Genomic DNA, 20,898 nt, shown 5'->3' on the forward strand with positions numbered 1-20,898 from the left:
TTGTACCTGCTTCCTGTGGTGTGAAAAGTTTTCTTAGAAATCAGTATAAATGCCTCAATCCAAATAATTGCATGGAACCCAGAAGCTCCAGTTGCTTATGTTTTCTAGGTAATGACTTTTTGCAGTCCTGTGTCCTCAGCCTGAACATTTTTTTTTTCTTAGTTTCTTTTCCCCCTCCTCATCTACTGGTCCAGCTATAATCCACAGCTTAATTACAGTTTCTTTGTGGGCATCGCTCCTAACACTCAGCATACACACACACCCCACAGGCCCCAACCTGGGTGGCAGCCACTGGGTGGCCGATCGTGTCCCGTGCCTAACTCCTATTTTAGCACATACGTCTCTATGCTCAAGTTACCTATTTGCTTGTCTACACTAAGTGTTCTTAAGCATGTCAGTCCCCAGTGAGCAGGGCTTGGTTTTCTCCGGCTCACATTTGTATTCCCCGTGACTGGTGTGATGCTCAACACAGAGCAATCACTCTGCCTGTACTTGTCTGGAAGGGTGACGCTGTGATGAGTACCTGGGACTGGAAGTTGTGCTCATGGTGTTTGCTCATTACCACGTGTCTCCTGTGCTCCAAGGCCACACAGTGTCATGCTGACTCCCAGGGACCCTGGGGGCTGCAGGCATTTGGTGGCTCAGTCACTTCCTCTCTGGGAAGTCTGAGCCCTGCAGGAGGAATGGCGTTACTGGTATCACCCCCCAATTTTTTTAGTTTTAAATTTAAATCAGGAAATAGAAGTATTTCTTTAAATGGCAAGCAAGACACTTTTTAAACTCCTCTTCCACTTCCTTCAGACGTGGTCACTTGGGAACTAGCATCCAAATCCGTGGGAGGCAAACCGTTGATCAGACTGGTATGAAGACATCAGTCTGGTCTTCTTTTCCATTCTCTGCGAGACTGGAGTTTCCATCTGCTTTACAGTGACAGAAGAGATTACAGTGGAAAAGAAAAGGCAGCTAGAGGAGGATAGAAAATCCCAGTGTATGCCTGATCTGGGCTTACACTATAATGCCCAGGACGACATCTAACCAAACAGTAGTATCTAATAGATACTTTGAGTCTACTTTGAGTAGACTCAAAGTAAAGGCCTTTGCTGTCTCTCTTTTGGTCAGTGCAGATGTGTATCCCCTTTACTGATTCAAACCAAGTCAGCCTCCTCAAGTATCAGAATAATAGGATTGACTACATACCGCTAAGCTCTGTTCTGTTCAGTGATAGCAAAGTGAGTATAACTCTGGCTCACCCCATGATGACCTAAGGAAATCAGAATTTCCCCTCGGGGCACTCACAGAGCCACTGGAATTCTTCCAAGCTCACCCTTGAATTCTGGGGAAGGCATGTGCTACCTCGCACAATCCACCTTTTTATTTGCTACAAGAAAGGCATGTGGGAAGAATGAAGCCCTGAGCCCTGGGGACACTCGAGTGCACATTGTTGGCTTTTATGAACCCGTACTGGTTCTTATCACCTTGCTCCTTCTTGCCCTTGAGATTTTTTATTCCAGAAGTAAGTTCCCACTCATTGTTCATTAATTGACTTATCACTGTAACCATGGATCAAACAATGAACATTTTCTGGTTGCTGTTGCTAGTCGCCGTATCAGGTTCCCGAGGGCCATTTACAGGATTGATATTAGGAGAAGATAACACATAACGAGTCAATGATTTAGTTTTCCAAAACTATAGAAAAGTTTTAAAATATTCATTTGATACTTTTACCAGATGAAATAAATGCTTTCTAAATTTTCACAGAACAAGAACTAAAAAGGAGCAACCGATATATAAATTATTTGAATAATAAACTTTCAGTGAGGAAATAGCAGTATGTACACCAGAGCTACTTCAGAGTAGCAGTTTAAAACATTAATTTTGTGTGTTTCACTAGGCATTAGTCAAGTTTTAAACCACCTCCTTTTATTTCATAATAAAAACTAAGTTAATTCAGAAGTAAATGTTGGTGCATCTTCCATCAGACACAAAATTTCAGCCCCAATCTGACATCAGTAAACACCAGAGCAGAGCAGACGCTATGCGAAGCCAAGGCAGTGAGAATGTGAAAAGCACCAGACAGCTTTTCCCTCGGATCTCCCAGCCCCTCCCGGCTGGGAGGTTGGTTATCACCAGAAGGCGGAGTCCAGCAGGGCTCTGCGAGGACCCCCCATCTGCGCAGATGTGTGCTGATGTTCACCCAGCTTCCACATGAGCATCCTAAAAGTAGGGCAGCAGGGCAGAGTGCAGTCTCCAGAGTCACATTACTTTAGTTCACACCTCAGCTCTTAACTTCGAACAATGCATTCAACTTCTCAAAGCTTTGTTTTCCTCGTTGGTAAAATGGGAACAATGAGACTATTTGCCTTAAGGTTTGTTGTCCTCACAACAACAAGATAATTCATTCAAAACTCTCATTTAATACAGTGTCTGGCACACACTAAGTGTCTAAGTCTTAGCCACTAACAGAAATTTAAAAAAATTTTTTTAGATATTCTTACATATAGCTATTTTAATATTTTTAAGATTTTTATTTATTAATTTTTAGAGAAAGGGAAAAAGAGGGAGAAAAAGAGGGAAAGAACCATCAATATAGGACAGAAAACTGTACTTGAACAAGAATTAAATAAAAATTAAAATTAAAAAAACAAAAATCATAAATAAAATGTCAAATTAAAAAAAGCATTCCCTTTAGCATCTCAAAAAAAAAATAAAGAAACATCAATGTGAGAGAGAAACATCAACGGTTGGCCTCTCACGTTCGCCCCAGATGGGACTGCACTGGCCAGTAACCCAGGTATGTGCCCAACTGGGAACCACCCAACAGGTCACAAAGTGACCTGTCACTTTCTGAAAGGTTTCTATAGCACCTGTTTATACAAGTCATTAATACTGATCTCCAACAAACATTATTTAAGGATGTTTCTCAATGTAAGAAAACAGAAAGGAAAAAGGCTTAGATAGCTTCACTAATTGTAACAGAGTTTACAAGGAGCCATTTATGTCTGATAATGTACAGGCAATCATAAAAATGTAGGCCAAAAATGAAAGCTTTTTAACACTATACAAGGGAAACTAATTGCACATTGACTTTTTCAAATTCAGAAAGTCTGTGTTTATCCCGAAAGCCCCGACTTCACTGAGTGTAGTCACTCGCTCAGAACCTCCTCTTCCCTCAGGTCCCTCCGGTAGTTGTGTTCACCCCAGAGTCTGTAGCCACGAGACATGACTGTTTTCTTGTTGACACGTGTGATCTGAGCTCCGGTACGAAGGCACCCGGGCACTTGGATGGTTGGTCTGAAAAGAAATCTTTACGTGCGTGTCCTAACTTAAAAAATAATGTTGAATTAAAATGGTCTATCTGAAATGACTCAGAGAGTCCTAAAATCAATAAGCACCCCATATTTACTGCTTTGTATTTTCCTCTCTCTCTTAGAAGATCACCCATGTGCAATCAGCCTTCCATCAACAAAGCCACCATCACAGGTAAGAAAGACCGGGGCGCCTGTTCTTCTCATGTGTGGACAGAAACCGTGTCTTCCAAGATTTACCACAATACTCACACCAACTTTATACTGCCATTGTACAATTTTAAAGAAATTAATCTTTGCTTCTTTATATTATCATTTCTCTCATTGATCTCACAAGTTGTCCGTTTAAACTATTGGAAAATCTTTACTGGTACATTATTTTCTTAACTGTCTAAATGCACTTGTCTTAAATTTAGCCTTGCTCGGGGCATTTGTATTTTGAGAGATAGCATTACCTTCAAAACGCTGACCAGGTTGCTTCCAGTTTTATGTTATTAGTATGATGTTACTATATGGTAGTAACTGTATGTTACTATATGGTTTAATGGAAGTAAACCCATAAATAAAAAGCACTTTCTTGGGTAATCATTATCCCAGGCATGTGTAGGAAAGAATACCCTTCCGGTAATCTGGATTTGGACCTGGAGAGTTGGAAATGAATTCTGTTTGGAAGGAAAGCAATTATACAATACAGAAGAGTTCGAGGGGAGCAAAGGACAGACACTGGGGAAGAACACTGGAAGGAAGGCTGAGCAACGAGGAGGGCAAAGAAAATAAAATCACCCCAGTTCCTACTAGCCTGTTTAGACAAGGGACCTAACCTCAACTGAACCAAAAACAGAACAAATGATCTCACTTTACTGAACCTGAAATCAAATTGAATTCATTTCATCATTTCTGGAAACCTTAATTGACTCATTAAAAGAATTGTCTGGAAAAGAAAACCCATGTTTTCTGAATCTATTACCAGAAGAAAATTAACATATTATCCAAAACAGACCTGTATTTAGTTTGGTCCAAGTGGCTCCCTTGGGCTCCAACTCCTACCCTGTTGAGGAGCATATTGGGCAGCGCTTCCCACCCGGCTAGTTAGTGACCATCACATCGGAGTCGATTCTGGTGCAGTTGTTAAAGTTGTTTTGGTCCTGAATGTCTTTTCATGGGAGACTCGTGTTCAATGATTAAATTCTTTGTTCTTTTTCCCATGTTTATCTTTCAAGATTTTGTTGGTGATGATTTTCATCTGTCATTTCATAGTCATGCCTGGTCCCTCGGTGTTCTTGACATTGATCGAGAGATGAATGATAGCTGAAATTCCTGTACATTAAACTTCTTTGAGTAGCAAATCTCTTTTTCAAGAACCCAAATGAAATGTCAATTAGCCTAAACTAAGACGGGGGTGAAGAATGAAGCTCTTTGTTTCCATCCCTTATCTGACTGTTAAGGGGTGAGGACGCCGACTTGTGTTGAACATGTGCCAGGGGCCTCCAGTGAGAGACACCACATGGAACCTTGTCCCCAGGCACTAGTTCTGACCCCTGTGAAGAAGGGCGAACCCTCCCCACAACCCTTGCTATTTTGGGAATGAGCAAGACTCCAACATTGTGGTATAAGCAGAATGCAGTGCTATTTTGGTCCCTGAAACCTTTTGTAGCTTGAGGTCACACATGAGCCAGCTCCGCTGAAGCATCCTCCCTGAGGAGCAGCTGCAGGTACCACTCGCTGGAGACAGGTGTTCAGCAAGAGGTGGTGGGCGCTCGGTGGCCAGCTCAGCTGTCCCCCACCTGGCACGGCCTGGCACTGATTAAAGGGAGGGGAGCTGTACTCACAGGGCACAGACTCCGTCTCGGACACGTGTGAGACACCCTGCACAGGCTCCAGAAATGCATACACAGTATTGAGGCACAGGAGCAACACCAGAGGGAATTGTGCATCACTAAAATCTGGGAATTAAGGCTAATATGGCCCAATGTGTGCCCACAAGCTCCTGGGGGGTGAGGAGTGCGGCTAGGGACAATGGGACTACAGAAATATCTTATCTAGGAAAGGAAACTAATTAACTGTCATTAAGTGCTTAGTGCAGCTGTGCGCATCCCAAAGCACAACAGGAAATCAACTGACTAGAGAATGGAAGTCGTCTTCCTTGCCCAGGCATAGCAAACGTGGCAGGAAGGAAGGTGGAATGGGGTTGGGGGAATGGGGGCAGCAGCAGGGAAGGCTCTCCTCTCTGAGCCATTCTGAAAAAGTGGGCTCTCAAAAATATCAATAATGATAATAACAGTAGTTGAGACTTTGATGGAAGACTTGAGACACACAGAAAAGGTGGCGCTGGTAAATTTCCTCCCTCACTTCCAGCTGACCACCCAGGTCCTTCCTCCCGTGTACGCCTCCCATTGTGGACCCCAGTGGGCGGGCCTGTGCTGTAGTCCCCAAGAGGGCAGAGAAGAATGTGAAAAGAACCAATGAAACAGTCTTTAAGATGAACTTGGCCTCCTTAGAGACTTTGTTTAGGGTCTAGAGGAACAGTGTAGCATATGGTTAAGACGTGGTACTCAGACTCCCCCTCAGGGCAACGTCACGGACCATCAGGGATGCCCCGGGAATGGTGCAGTCCCAGGACTCTGCCCGTGGAACCACGTCCAGGATCCGAACTGCACTCTGTTGTGTTAGCTGCCTGGCCCTGCGCAGGTTACACACCCACCTTCTGTCTCCTCACTTGTAAAATGGTGATCACACGTCTTACTCTGTGAAGCTGTGCTTCACAGAGTAAGTACTCAATATGTCATTTTTTTCTATTTGGTTTTGTTTCTAGAGCCCACTCTGTATACAGAACTGGGGGTGATGGAAGGATGAGACAGGGCAATGAAAAATAAAGGGAGGAAGGAGAGAAAAACAAGATTGCAGGGTTATAACATTAAAAGTTACGGAGCCCCCCCCAAAATGGCCAAAGTGGGAACACTTCCTTGTGCCTGTCACTAAGGGACCTCCTGTTGATCCCAGGGCTGTGCCCCTTCCTCTCCCAGCAGCCACAGACACTGGTACCTTTGAGACATGGATGACAAACTGTTGTTCAAGATCATTTTCAAAATCTAAGGATTTACTTTTGAGTCATAGCTCTTCGGAGGGAAAAAATAACTCCCTAACTTATCCCGAGAGCAACTCTGATTTTTTTAGAAGGAGAGGGAAGACGCTGGGCTACTTGCACAGGTCACTGTTTCCTCAAGCGTTCTCCCCTGCAACTCCTTTGAGGTTTCCATTTGGCACATGTTCAAGCCAGGAAAGTTTCATTTTGTCATGGTTATGGTTAAAGCATTTTAGTCACGTACCAGTTTTTATTTCCATACACAATAAGTAAATGCATAGCTGTAAAATGATTTAGCAATCTTCTAAAAATAAAGCTTCCAGAATATAAGGACATTTATAAAAGAGCCTTACGATTAAATAGCTATTTTGTTCTTTGGTGTGATTTAACGAAAAGATGGTGTGTGCCATTTGGAGCTTGAGTATACACTCCATCTTTTCCCTTTGCTTTATCTCCTCATTGAAGGGTGGAGCTGTGAGTAGCTGGCCCTCTGTGGTGTTGCAGGGATTCGAGGTGAGAGCTTAGATGAAGAGCAGAGTTCAGCAAGTTACCAGGAGCTCACCAAGTGTTTCTTCCTACAACCCTATTCTGGGCCTGAGTTTTTCTTTGTTCCTGAAGTTAACCTAAAAACCAGTAGAGTAGAGAAGGAGGACATTGATGTACCAGCTTTTTGGGGTACATTTAATACATGATTTTGTTCTCAAACAGGAGTGGCAGGACGTTTAGGAAACCTGTAGGAGAGGCAGGCTCACCTGCACAGGTCCTTAGTGGGTGGTGGAGAGCGGGACGGTGTGTTAAAACACGGGAGGAGAGCGCGGGGTGAGGGGTGCAAAGCCGCGCCTGTACTGTGCTGTTTCGCACAGTTTGGGGGACAGCCATGTCTCTTTGGATGCAGTTGGTCATTTTGTACATTTTGTTTGTAAAAAATGTTAACTCAAGAAAAGCTATCTCATGAAACTTTGTCATGTCTTCACAGTTCCAATTTGCAATGTTTCCAATTTCTGTGTTTTCAATTCCCCTCATATTTTGAAATTGAGAATTTTCATGTAAAAATGTAAGTCAGAAAACATTTATTTGAACTTCTCTGTATTGCAGATGAGAATAGTGAGACCTGGTGAGAGAAAATATTACTTAGCAACAGAACTAGGAATAAACACAGGATTCCTTTTTCTAAGTCCAGAGACCTTCCTACACCTCTGTAAAAATCATCCCCATGGGACCCACCATAGAAGTATATCTCTTGGAGACACTAAAGGAGTTAGTAAAGGTTATTAATTTCTGAGCACTGGGGTTTTGTACATAGACTTCCAAGTTAGAAAATAGTCTGTCCCTTCTCACTAGAGAGATCTTATATTTACAGCTGTTTTGCTACTCTTCATTCATTATGTCCTAGAGGACCTCAGGTACAGAAAGATTTGCAGCCTACGGCAAAGGACTTTTTTGGCTTCTGACTTGAGAAAATAAAAGCTCTCTCCACCCAATAAAATGCAAACAGCTGCCTACTTTTCACCTGTAGAGGGAGACAAGTGATGGAGGACACACACAGAACACAAAAGTCGTGTTAGCCCCCCAAAGAAATTCGGTGTGAGCCTCCACAATACCTCATCTGTTTTTACCCTAAATTTATGTAACTCCTTAAAAAATGAATTCTAAATAGAATTCAGTCACTGGGTAAGTAGAGGATTTAAAAAGTAAGCTACCAAATAATGCTAGTCAGTCAAAACACAACGAGAAGAAACTTAACCTTGTATATTACTCTTCTTCTAAAACACAACGCAGTTTCTAAAATCTAACAAAGGGAAAAAACAACAGATATTTAACTGGAACAATTCTTTTGTCATTATCTAGACTAACCATTTAACACACCGAGCTTGGGAGAGAAAGGAAACTCAGCAACTATTCTATGGGACAATAGTGATACTAGTATAACCTTATGAAGGTCTGCTTTTTAAGTCTGTGTGTGAATGTGTAATAAAAACAAGTAGTGTATGTAATATAAAAGATATGTATACATGTACATATATACACACATGCACATACACAAGGTATATATATATACACATACATATATGAGTGTACTTATGCATATACATATGCATCAATATATACATACCTATATATACATATGCATGCATATACACATACATGCATATAAACAGATACAAGCTGAAAGCAGGAGCCACAGAAAAAAGGCTGAAGGGCTCTCGATGGGAACCATACGGAGGGTGAGAGGACGCACTGAGCCGAAATGTGCGCGGGGAGGAGAATAAAGACCAAGCCTTTGCCACCCCGGTCTCACTCTCCTTTCAACCACTAGCAGGCACTCACTTCGTTGTCTGGTCCTTTTTCCTCTTTTAATAAGAGCAAAGATTGTGATGATGCTTTAATAATTGCAGACAATGAGCGCCTGTAACCTCTTTAGGAATGTAATTGCAGAATGTGGAGTATACATTATGTTTAATAGCTTTAATTAAAAATTAATAAAGACTGCTTATACATTGACTTTTGGGGGGAAGTTTTGCCTGATTTACTTTTATACTTAGTACATTAAGTGACTGTCAAGTGTTCTAAATTTTTTAAGCCAAAATAGGTTTCTTTTTCAAAAATACCCTCCTTCAAAAGACTTTTGCTGGAAAAACATTGACCTAAAAGATTTGCTTAAGTGCATGGAGTGTGACTATCGATTAAACTTGTAACCTTTTAGAGTGGTAAAAGTTTGCTGCGTTCCTTATAAAAAAACTCGTTTGACTTTCCTATATTGTTTTTGAGATAAGCAGAATTACACCCATCAATGTGTAAAAAGACCAGATTTGACACCATAATCTGGTGAAAACTAATTTCGTTGTGCCTCTATTGCCGGAAAATCTGCTTTGAGCATTTTATTACAACTTTTAGCGACTTTACTGAATGAGACGACGTGTTCATTCAGTCAGCACAGTAAAAAGTTTATGCGTCACACCACATAGGCTGGAACCCAGTTTTCTCTGACTAGTTGTGTAATCTTGGTCAATGTATCTAAATTCCCTAGGCTTTCGTTTTATCATCAATAAGTTCTAAGTCAGTGATCGATGCTAAGAATGTGTTCGACGAGGCTAGGTATCGTTATTGCTGCAGTTTTATTATTAATGCCCATTTGGTAAGCAGATGTGTTCTATGCACCTGATCGATGGCACGCAAGGAGGCAGGTTTTAGAGATAAAGAGATGAGCACATTGTTTCTACTGAACTTCAAAAAATTTACAGTCTAAGGGAGAAGGAATCATGAATAATTAAGTACAAGCTAAGAGCCATGATTGCCCCCAATTAAATTGCATGGATTAGAAGGAGAGGCAAGTGGCTCTACCTGGATAGAGCTCCCTGCTAAGCTTTGAAGAATGTGGAGTTCGCCTTATGGCTGAGGGAAAGAAGATCCCATGACACCAAGGGACGAGCAAGAGCAAGGTGTGGAAGCTTGAAGTGCCCACCCAGATGAGGGCCCTAGGAACAGTGAGGGACAAAGGGAGTGGAAAGTGTATGGGAGCAAGTGACCAAGAGTGTCCAACAGTAGAGGGAGGCAATAATATGAGGAGCATTAGAAGGCAATGTATTTAACGGTGGACTTTATTTTATGGACAATGGAAAACCACCAGTCATCTCTAAGCAGGGGAGCAAGTATGTATTTTAGAATGACAACGCTGGGAGCAGTGTAGAGAACAGATTGAAAAGAAAAAAGACATGAGGCAGGCCCATACTCACTAGGAGGTTGTTACAGCCAAGCACACACTGAAGATGATTGATGTGGCTCTGCACTGGGGCCGTAGTGCTAGGGGTGTGAGGGGTGGAGATGGGGGAGTGGATTCGTTTTCAGGGGTAGAATTGAGAAGACTCAGGAGTTTATTAAATTAAGGAGTGATAATGAAAAGTGAAGTCATATACACAGATGTTTATCTATGCACCAGGTATATGCATCAAAGATTGAAAAAAACCCAAATGCTACATAATTTGTAAATTCTATTTCGATATAAAAAATTCCATAGTAAAAAGTTTTTATGTGATTTAGGAGAAATTTCTAATAATGTAAAATAATGTTTCTGTTTTCAAGTATACATGATAAAGTGCTAAGGGGCAATAGGGCACATTGAATGCATTTTCATTAAGTGTATTAGATTTATGACATTTTTATTTTTTAATTTAATTTTTACATTCAATATCATTTCATATTAGTTTTATGGGTACAGCATAGACAATCATATACTGTTACAAGTGTTCCCCCCTGATATTTCCTGTACCCACCTGGCACCACACATAGTGATTACAACATTATTAGCTGTATTCCCTACACTATACTTTATATCCCTGTGACTATTTCATAACTACCAATTTGTAATCTTAATCCCTTCACCTTTTTCATCCAACCACCCAACCCTGCTTCCGTCCATCATCTGTCAGTCTATTCCCTCTCTATATGAGTCAGTTTCAACTGTGTCGTTTTGCTCTTTCCATTGCACATATAAGTGAAATCGTGTGGTACTTGTCTTTCTCTGACTGGCTTATTTCACTTAGCATAATGCACTCTAGGTACATCCATGTTGTCACAAGCAGTTAGATTTTGTTCTTTTCTATGGCTGAGTAGTATTCCATTATATATATATAAAATACTACATTTTTATCCACTGATCTATTGATAGGCACTTGGGTGCTCCCATGTCTTGAATAAGATGACTATAAATAACACTGCAATGAACATAGGTGTGCATATATTCTTTCAGCATAGTGTTTGGGGTTTCTTTGGATAAATACCCAGAAGTGGAACCACCAAGTCATCAGCAGTTCCATTTTTAGTTTTTTGAGTAACTTCCATACTGTTTTCCATACTGGTGGCACCGGTCTGCTTTCCCACCAGCAGTGCACAGTGAGATGTCCCTCTTCTCCATATCCTTGCCCGCACTTGTTTGTTGACTTATTTATGATGACCATTCTGACAGGAGTGAGGTAGTATCTCATTGTGTTTTTAACTTGCATTTCTCTGATGATTAGTGACACTGAGCGTCTTTTTATGTGTCTATTTGCCATCTGTATGTCCTCTGTGAGGATGTCTATTCAGGTCATCTGCCCATTTTTTAATTGGATTTTTTGGTGTTATGTGATTTCTTTATAAATGTTGGGTATTAATTCCTTATTGGACGTATCATTGGTGAATATGTTCTCTCATTCAGTAGGCTGTCTCTTTTGTTGATGGTTTACTTTGCTGTGCAAAAAATTTTTAATTTGATGTAGTCCCATTTGTTTATTTTTCCTTTGTTTCCCTTGCCGGAGGAGATATATCGGAAAAAATATTGCTAACAGAAATGTCAGAGATTAATTTAAGACACTATTACCCTGGCTGGTGTGGCTCAGTATATCAAGTGCTGGCCTGTGAACCAAGGGGTCACCAGTTCGATTCCCAGTCAGGGCACATGCCTGGGTTGAGGACCAGGTCCCCAATAGGGGACGCACAAGGGGCAACCATACATTAATGTTTCTCTCCCTCTTTTTCTCCCTCCCTTCCCCTCTCTCTAAAAATAAATTCTAAAAAAAAAACTTTTTAAAAAATAAATAAATAATTCTTAGTTAAAAAGTCATTTAAGACATTTTTAGATGTTAACTAGTAACTAACAAAGGCTGATAGCTTTACTGTTTGACATAGAATGTAAGTAGTGACAAACATGTAGGTATTTCTCAGTTCTCAGAAATCAGTTTGCTCTCTTCACCTAGAAAAAGCTACTATGAGACACTGCCTAGTAAGATTCAACATTTCAGCATTAGGGTACCACCGCGGAAAACCAACTGTATTTTCCAATAATAAGATCCTTTGGATAGGGCATCACTCTATCTACTGATTAGTGAGCTTATGACATGACTATTGTCTTCTAACTGATTAGAAAAAAAAAAAAACTACCGTGATAATGGAGTGTCTAAACCTCACTAAAGTTCGTGTCAGCCAAGTGTTTCCTCCGCATCACCCTGACTTAGAAAAGAGCATGACTTCCCAAACCAGCCCGATCAGGAGACGCTCCAGAAAAAACAGACATAGAAAGACAGATTCCCGAGCAGCCCAGAAGTTCTTTGGGCAAGACTCAGAATCCATGTTGTTAACAACCGGTGCTCCCAGGCGAACCGTTGATGGGCCAAATTTGGGAGTGTAGCAGAATACTGAGTAAATAGGTGAGCGTGCTGCCGTGCGCAGTGTTGTCATTGAGTTGCTGGTAACGTGTTGGAAAATCACTGTCTGTCTTAAAAACGTATATAGTGGCACCCCTGCCCCCACCTAGCAAACAATGTAGTCTAGATAAAGTAGGTCGTGTGTGAAGTGTTCGGCGATTACTGGCAGAGAATACAAGGTGATATTACTATCTGTGCAGTCCTCGTCATCACGGCCGTCATCCTCTGCGCCGGCGTTGCTGTTATCTCTCCAAGTGTATACAAGGTTTTAACAAGACCGGCTTGCTCTCCTAGAAGGAAAGGAAGTGTCACGTCCATGTTTGCGTGGCAGTGCGAGTGAGTTTCGGGAATGTCACGTTTAGTAACTGTATTCTTTTTGCCTTCTCAGACACAGTACCGAGTCTCTTTTAAAAAAATGAAAGAAAGAACAGAACAGCAAAAGCTGCATTCTTAAGTTATTCACCTTATCTACAAAGTGCTTCCCACCTATGTATGCCTTATAAAATATTCTAGGCATACTCAGAAATACAAGGCTACAAGGGGCAAAACAATGAAAATTCCATTGGGTGTCAATTCCCAAAATTTATTGGTTAAAGGTTGCACTGAATTTGTTCAACTCTGTGACTAAATGGGAAGTTTGCTAAATAGCATCCTTTTTTCCACTGTCTCAGAAAATGCTGTTAAAAGGTGGTTGGATATGATATTAGGAGAAGTTAATATTTTCTGACATTTGGTATGTACTGAAGACTCTACCTGCATAATCTCTTTTAGACCTTATGAAATTCAATATACAGCTATAAATGACAAAGTATAGATTAAATCTGACTCAAGCAGAATGTTAGGCCCCCCTTGTTAAAATTTATTGATATGTACACCAAAAAATACAGTTTGCTGTCACCTGCCTGTACCCAAAGTTATTCCCTAGAGATTTTTTCCTTTTTTGATTTTAAAGAAGAGAGAACAGAAAATGAATCTGCGTCATCTGTTACTGAATGTCTTTGAACGGAGGCCGGGATAAGAGTAAGGATAGGATCGATGCACACAGAGCAACCTTTTGGGACAACCAAAGAAGGCGGTTACATGAGCTAAGGAGAGGATGCCTGCCTGGGATGTAGAACTCCTCCAGCATTCCACAATCCCCACAGTTCTCTTCCTGCCCTCTCCAAAGTGCCTGTTGTCACCAGAGTGCCTAGGGCAGGAACATCAACAAGAAAGAGCCCCCGGTCAGAGTGAAAAGTGAGGCAGCCCTGGTATGTCAGGAGGTTGGGGGTAAAGCAGCCCTTGAGCCAGGAATTCACCTGATTCCAGGAGCACTCACTATCAAACCCTGAAATGACAGTGTCTACCAAGCAGTGATGTTCATCATCTGTGCTTGCACTCGCCATGGGCCCTCCACATCTGTTCTCACTTTCTTGGATACCACTGCTAGTGCTGAAATGCCTAGCTCTCTATTCCCCACATGCTTCCTGTAGGCATTTCTGATGTGTATATATCTAGTGCTTTGGAGTGTGCCTGCCATCTTCTCTCTCATTCTTGTGGTTCTTTTTTGGCACTGTTGGCGCTCTGAATGTATTTCTAATTAACTGTATTCTGTTTGCCTAGAAACACAAATGGGTGCCTATGACCTTTTTTCTGCTATGTTACTGATGTTTGCATACTGCCTGCTGAATTGTGCACGTGGAGACCTTCATCCTCGGTGATCTTCTGGGTTCGCTTTCTCACTCATTTAGTCTGTAGAGCTCAGACTCTGCTCAGACTCTGAGGACCTGGTGAGGCATAAACCACCTCCATTGAGCTTCAGAACCATTATCCCAGAGGTTCACAGAGTTTTAAAAGATAAAATGTGTTCCAGATGTCAGAGCATTAAGTAGCTTTTGAGCATAAAATACAAAATAGAGGGTTTGTAAAACAAACAGATAAATGAGCAGATACAATAAAGAAAGCAGGAAGAAATGGGACAGGGTAAGGTCTTTTTTTCCAGAGGATCAAGAAGATATGTACACTGGGATTCAGCTGAGAGAGTGGACAGGGTTTGGGGAACCAGTTCAGGAACTTAGGGAAAGCTTACCAGCGTGAGAAAGCTGAGGACTGAGGAGTAAAGGAAGTGACGTTGTCCAAGTCACCAAGGAGGAGCATAGCAAAGGCGGGGGTCATGCAGCTGAGATCTCAGTTGAGACATAGGTGAGGTGCCTCTAAGGCATTGTGCACTGACCATGCTGATTAGCTAGAACTGCTTACAGGGCAGGAGGTCTGGGGGTTCTCTTCCTGCAGGGTTTTGTTTCTTTTTAAAAAATCCGAACTGGTGCACATTTTGTTTGGCGTGTTTGTTGTATAAGTCAGAACCAACGTAGGGCAGGGAGAGTGAAGCCCAGCAGTCAGGAGATCTGAATTGTAGTGTTGGCTCTTCCGCTCACCCTTGTGACCTTAAACAAGTCACTCTATGCCTTGAATTTTTCTGTTAAAATGAGGTGAATAATAATAATAATAATATCTTCCCAGTTCTGAGGGATTATGTTATACGATCCATGAAAAAAACTTGGTACAATGTCTCATAATAATAAATTCTGGCTCTTATTGAAAGGCAGGTGAAAATTGCTTTATATATTAACAAGCATTGTAAAACTTTCAATAGACATTATTGTGTTATGTAATTATTTTCATCCTCAAAATAGTTGTCTTTGGAAAGTATTTTTTTAGCTCAGCTGCGATTGCTGAGAGCACTTTGGAAGTGGCTTTACAGATAGTTCATGGGCCACACGAGAAAAAAACATCACATTGGTTTACTATCACGCTTCACTTTTAACCAGAAATAATATTTTCAGTATGCTTCACATCCTTAGTCACCAGACAGGATGTCAGATGAGCCTAGATGTGGCTAATTCTAGGAACAAATTGCTCCGAGGGATAAGACTTTTGAAAGAAATGTGACAGGGACTCTGAAGGCAATTCCAAGACAGAGTTTTCTAGAATTTTTACAGTGATGGCAACATATGGGATAAGCATATACATAGGTTTTCCCAGGTGACACTTTGACGGAGACAGCTTCATCTAAAGTTTCATGCTTGCTCTGAATTCTAGTCATTCAGTGATGGGGGGAAATGTTCTCTAGGATTTTTTTTTCAGCCTTTAGCCACGCCTCATACAGTCCATTTTTGTACAGATACCACCCCCCCACCAGGTTCTGTTCCCTGGGGAGTCCAAAGGTGCTGGAGATATGGACAAAGGCCAGTGCATCCCAGCCCCCTGGCTCATCATCTCAACAGAAAGGGCAGCACAGGAAGTTAGCCTGGGATTTTGTCACGCCGCTATCTCTCACTGACTCTGTTCAACTGTGACTGGGTGCTTACAGTGGCTCAGCATCCTGTTCTTTGATGATTTCATACAACTCTCTCCAACGCTTGCTTGTAACTTCCCCCTTAGATAATGGTCTCTCAGCAATGATCCTCTGGTTGCAGGATAAAAACCAACTCTGCTAGCTTAAGCAAGATGGAATTTAGTGGAAGAATATTGGGAGAATTTCCAGTTCTCTGAGAATTAGTGGGGGGCGGGGCTGAAGGATCAGAGTCAATGCATCTTCAGAGCTCTGGAAAGGTGCACCCAAGGGAAAAGTCTCCTGAGGGTCACTCTAGTGATCCCTGCAGGTGTTTTTAGTTTCTTTGCTATTCTGTTTACAAGTCAAATTCCAGCAGAGGGGTCTAACTGGTCCAGTTTGGGTCTTGGGTCTTGGCTGAGGGAGAACAGGGTGCCTGCCTGTCCTGCCAGACTCTGTGACATAATGTAGTAGTAAGGACCTAAATTGTGGGGCCCGATTCCACAGATCCATTCTGTAGCTCTGCCGCTTACAGATGTTTCTCCTTAATTCACTTAAACTTTCAGAATCCTCAAGCCCCTGGTGTTTGAAGTGGGCATAATAATAGTAATTATCTCATAGGAGTTCATGAAAATTATCCGTGATGACATATGAAAAACCAAGTACAATATGTGCCACAGGGTAAGCACTTGATCATTGGGGGCTATTCGTAGGATTATTCAGCGGAGATGCCATCTAATCTGAAAGAAATTATGGTACCGTTAAAAGAGGAAATAAATGCTGATGAGCCAAAAATTAGCAATTATGGTGAGATAATTGCTAAAAAATTAGCAGTTATGGTGAGATAAGAGGGTTGGCCTCAGTACACTAGTTACCATGCTAATATATTTCTCAGTAAACTTGCTTTCTGACATTAAAGTTCCTAGGAATGCAGAGTGGCACCTGTTCACTGGTATGTTCCCAGCAACCCCATTGCTCTGACCACACAAAAATGATTGGACTGCCTGATTATGTGATCCACACACATTTATTGATACCCTCTTTATGCTTAATGCTAGACAAGGTGATATGATCTGTGGCTCCTGGTTTACTTACAAATGTAGTAATCAAAGCAAGGAATAATTTGCATTCCTATGGTCTTTATTTAATAGTAGTCTAAATAGACTGTGGTCTAATAAGCCACTGCCTAATTAGGTTTACTGTAAAGAATACAGAATAATAGAAAGAGAGGATTATTTTTAAGCCTGTCAACTCTGGGCGAACAACATGTAAGTAGGCCCCAGTATATGAATGAGTTGGATTTTTAAATTCACGTGATGGCTCATTGTTTGGATTGTAGTACCGAATACCCACACTGGCATTCATCGAGGGCCTAGGACTCTCATGTACCCCCATCCCAGGAGTGTGCAGGTTTCCCAAGGAGAAAGAATCTAAAGGGGAGTTTTAGGTCCCCTAGAAAAGACGTTACTAGATTTACCAGCAGGATGAGATGGATTTAAATCTCTGAAGTTCAGTGGGAGTTCACTGCAGAACACCACACAGCCTGCTCACGTGGAGGGTCAGAGTGACTGTCATTGTGAGTAGGAAGCCCACCCCCTGGATCCCAGGGCAGCAAGACTGAGTGGCCCACAGTCAAGTAGAACCTCGTTGCCCCAACAGCTGCTGCCTACAGAGCCACCAGGGCACTGACCTCTCACTAGGTGCTTCCCCCTGGCCACCAGACTCCCCACCTCGTGCTCTAAAGAAACTTCCTAAACCATGGCTGTAGCAGGCCCCATCCTCTGTCTCTGTATCTGTCATCTCAGCCCAGACCTAACCAGCCCTGGCCTGTGCCCCATCTTCACAATGCCCTGTCACCCAACACAAGGAAGGCATAATTGACGTGAAATTGAAAGTAGAGCCAACCTTAGTGCTGGTTTTGTAAAAAGGTGCACATCTTTTCTCAAGGAAGGGGCTCGGCACTGTAAGAGGGTAAGCTTTGGATTCATTAAATCCATGCAAAGAACCTTGGCTGTGTTACTTTGTTAGCCATTTGAGTGTGAACAGGCTATTCTTTGAGCCTCAATTTTCTCATCTATAAACTGTAGAGGATAACAAAACTATCTCAGAGGGCTATTATAAGGGTTAAGCAAGATGAGTAAGCACCAAGACTAGTATCTGGCACACAGTAGGAATTGAAAAAAGAAATTCTAATTCTTGAATAAACCTTTTGTTTAGTGTACTGTGTCACTTTGGTCAATGAGTCGTAGAGGCAATTGTATTATCTTTAGAATTGGAAGCTTGACCTAAGGAAGAATGAAGTCAACAGCTAACCTTCTCTTAGAACTGTTTTTCTTTACTAACTTGTCTTCTATTGTTTGTGCTCATAAAAAAAAATAGAAAAAAAACTAGCTATGCCTGCAAAAAATGTCTGCCTGGTTCCACAGCCAGTTCTTTTCTACATGTTTAAATTCCTAATTGTGCACACAATCTTAGTCACTATATTTTCATGTGCAAGCAATTAAGACTCATTTAACAGCCCTCCCTCTGGAAGGGTTTGTTCTCCATCTGCCACAAATCAGATTCCTTAGGAACGTGTTTGACTCTGAAACAATGTGGAAGTACTGTTCATTTTGTTGGAATTTCATTTCTGTACCATTTTTTAAAGTGATGTGAATGGACAGCCACGAAAAGCTCAGCAGCTGCTTAGAACAAGACATCAAAGAAACCATTGACATGGGGCAAAAAATAAAAAAATATTAATATGCTGGGGCAAAGCCAAATAAAAACCATAGTCTGATCAACATTCCTCAGACACATTGTGCTCATAATAAATATTTACTTTACAACAGATTTAAAATATAGGAAAAGGGGAACGCACCCTGGCTCCTGCTCTGAATCCTAGCAGTCTGGAGCTCACAGAAACACGAGTGAGGACAAGGAGAGAGAGGCCAGGAGGAAAACAGAAAAAAACCTTAGATTTGTACATTTTTATTTTTGGAGAGACATAGTACAAAGTGTGTGAATAATAATAACCAGGAGAATCAAACAGATTCGTATGATACACTTTGTTCATTTAAAAATCAGTTAGATCAGTATAATGCTCCCTCAGGTTAAGTCCATTTGAATTTGTTCAGTGAGCTTCCTTGCTTTAGAACATCAAATAGATGCTAATACTTGGTCAGATTAAGGGGGATTGAGGAGAATTATTAGTTTTTGAATATAAATGAAGTGTCTGGGAACTGTTAAATGAAACACAGCAAACATTTAAAAAGAAAAGGATTAGCCTTCCTTGAAGATTTTCATTTTTAAATATCACAATTTGGAGACCTAGCTTGCAGAAAGTAGTTTTCTCTGCTGTTTTTTTCCATTGTTTGAGAATTTCAAACACACCACCAACATGGTTAATGCAGTGAATCCCCATTTGTGTATCAGTTGGCTATGTTGTCCACTAGCTTTCTGAGCCTTTATAAGCTGAATTGTTTTGATATCACTCAATGAAAGGGTCTGCAAAAGTAGAAAATATTGTTATTTTGGGCAGCCACACCTGCACATTTAAAATGCCTTTGTAGTTGGTCGAAAGGTTATGGTATATTGTTACGCTGATTAAAAGGCCTTTGTGCAAAATGTAGCCCAGCCTGCTTTCAAATCAGACCTTCAGGGAGGGGTAGGTTCCTAAGTGTGACAGATCCCCTGGGGTGTTTCTCTGCAAAGAAAAAGTAAAGCTAAGAAAGCCCCTCTTGCCCACAGCATTGTCTTTTTGTGCCTAAGCATCAAAGGGTGCCTCTAGAAAGAAGAGGAGAGCAAACATTAGTGCCTGCTGGAGATTCATGCAAGATACAGAAGGTCTTCTAGAAGAAATGGCACCTAAGAATTCACCTAAATAGTTGTTAAGTAAATGGAGAGAGAAAATGGAAAAAGAAGGGCCATACTTTTCACTAATGGCAAATATTTAAAAATATGCAACTATTTTTTAGAGTAGCTAAAATCAGAAATCATAGACATATGATGGCTGCCATTAAAGGAGTTAGTTCCATTGTAGGGTGTAATTAAGAAACTTTGCAGGTGAGAAGGGACTGGCAGGAAGTATTCCAAGTGATGAAAAGCCAGAACCTACAACCTAGATTTACTCTATCAAACAAAGCTATCATTTAGAATAGAAGGGCAGATAAAGTGCTTCCCAGACAAGGGAAAGGTAAAGGAGTTCATCATCACCAAGCCATTATTATGTGAAATGCTAAAGGGAATTATATAAGAAAAAGAAGGCCAAAATAATGAACATTAAAATGGCAATAAATTCACAACCATCAGCAATTGAATCTAAAAACAAACTAAGCAAACAAGAAAAACAGGAATAGAATCATAGATGAGGGGATCATTTGTAAGGTTATCAGTTGGGAGGGAGAGGGGGAGAATTGGGGAAAAGGTGCAGGGATTAAGAAGCACAAATTGGCAGGTACAGAATAGACAGGGGATATTAAGAACAGTATAGGAAATGAAGAAGCCAAAGAACTTATATGCATGACCCATGGACATGAACTAAGAGGGGCGGGGATTGCCGAAGGGAATGAGGGTACCAGCTTGGAGGGGTGCAAAGGAGGAAAAATTTGGACAAATGTAACAGCGTAATTAATAAAATATATTTTAAATTTTTAAATAATGTTTAAAGATTTCTGAAAGAAGTATAAGAAAAAAAAGTAGCACATCAAATGATGTGCTAAGCATTTAGGGTAGTGATTCACAAACATTTTTGTTCATTAGAATCACCCAGGAATCTTTATAACAATTTCAAAAAAGTGAAGGAAGAAAACATTAAGGGTTTAGAGACCAGTTAGAGGACAATAGCAATGTCCAAGAATGAGGTCTAGTAAAGGCCCTACACTAGCAAAATAGCTAGATAGCAGGTATACAAAGGAAGAGATAGTTGGAAAAGATAAAAGGACAGATGGGTAGGATTTAGTAACTGCTAACTGTATGATTTTATTGAATGCATGTAGGATGCTTCTGACAATGTCTGAAGCCTTATAATCCTTGGTATTATAC

General features: G+C 41.1%; 1 protein-coding gene across 6 annotated transcripts in view; it reads left to right on the forward strand.

The window, feature by feature from the left end:
• PDE4D (phosphodiesterase 4D) overlaps positions 1–20,898 on the forward strand; it is a 1,308,441-nt gene that overhangs the window by 1,140,866 nt on the left and 146,677 nt on the right. For 5 of the 6 annotated variants that reach the window (XM_037062899.1, XM_037062898.1, XM_037062900.1 and 2 more), the window contains one exon: positions 3,431–3,480. In XM_037062899.1, the coding sequence (XP_036918794.1) occupies positions 3,431–3,480 (50 nt within the window). Of the gene's footprint in view, positions 1–3,430; positions 3,481–3,902; positions 5,471–20,898 lie in introns of those variants that run through there. The other variant, XM_037062904.1, reaches the window with a different exon arrangement.

The sequence above is a fragment of the Sturnira hondurensis genome, unplaced genomic scaffold (assembly GCF_014824575.4).
Source record: "Sturnira hondurensis isolate 20B ecotype Veracruz unplaced genomic scaffold, ASM1482457v3 Scaffold0014384, whole genome shotgun sequence".
NCBI lineage: Eukaryota > Metazoa > Chordata > Mammalia > Chiroptera > Phyllostomidae > Sturnira > Sturnira hondurensis.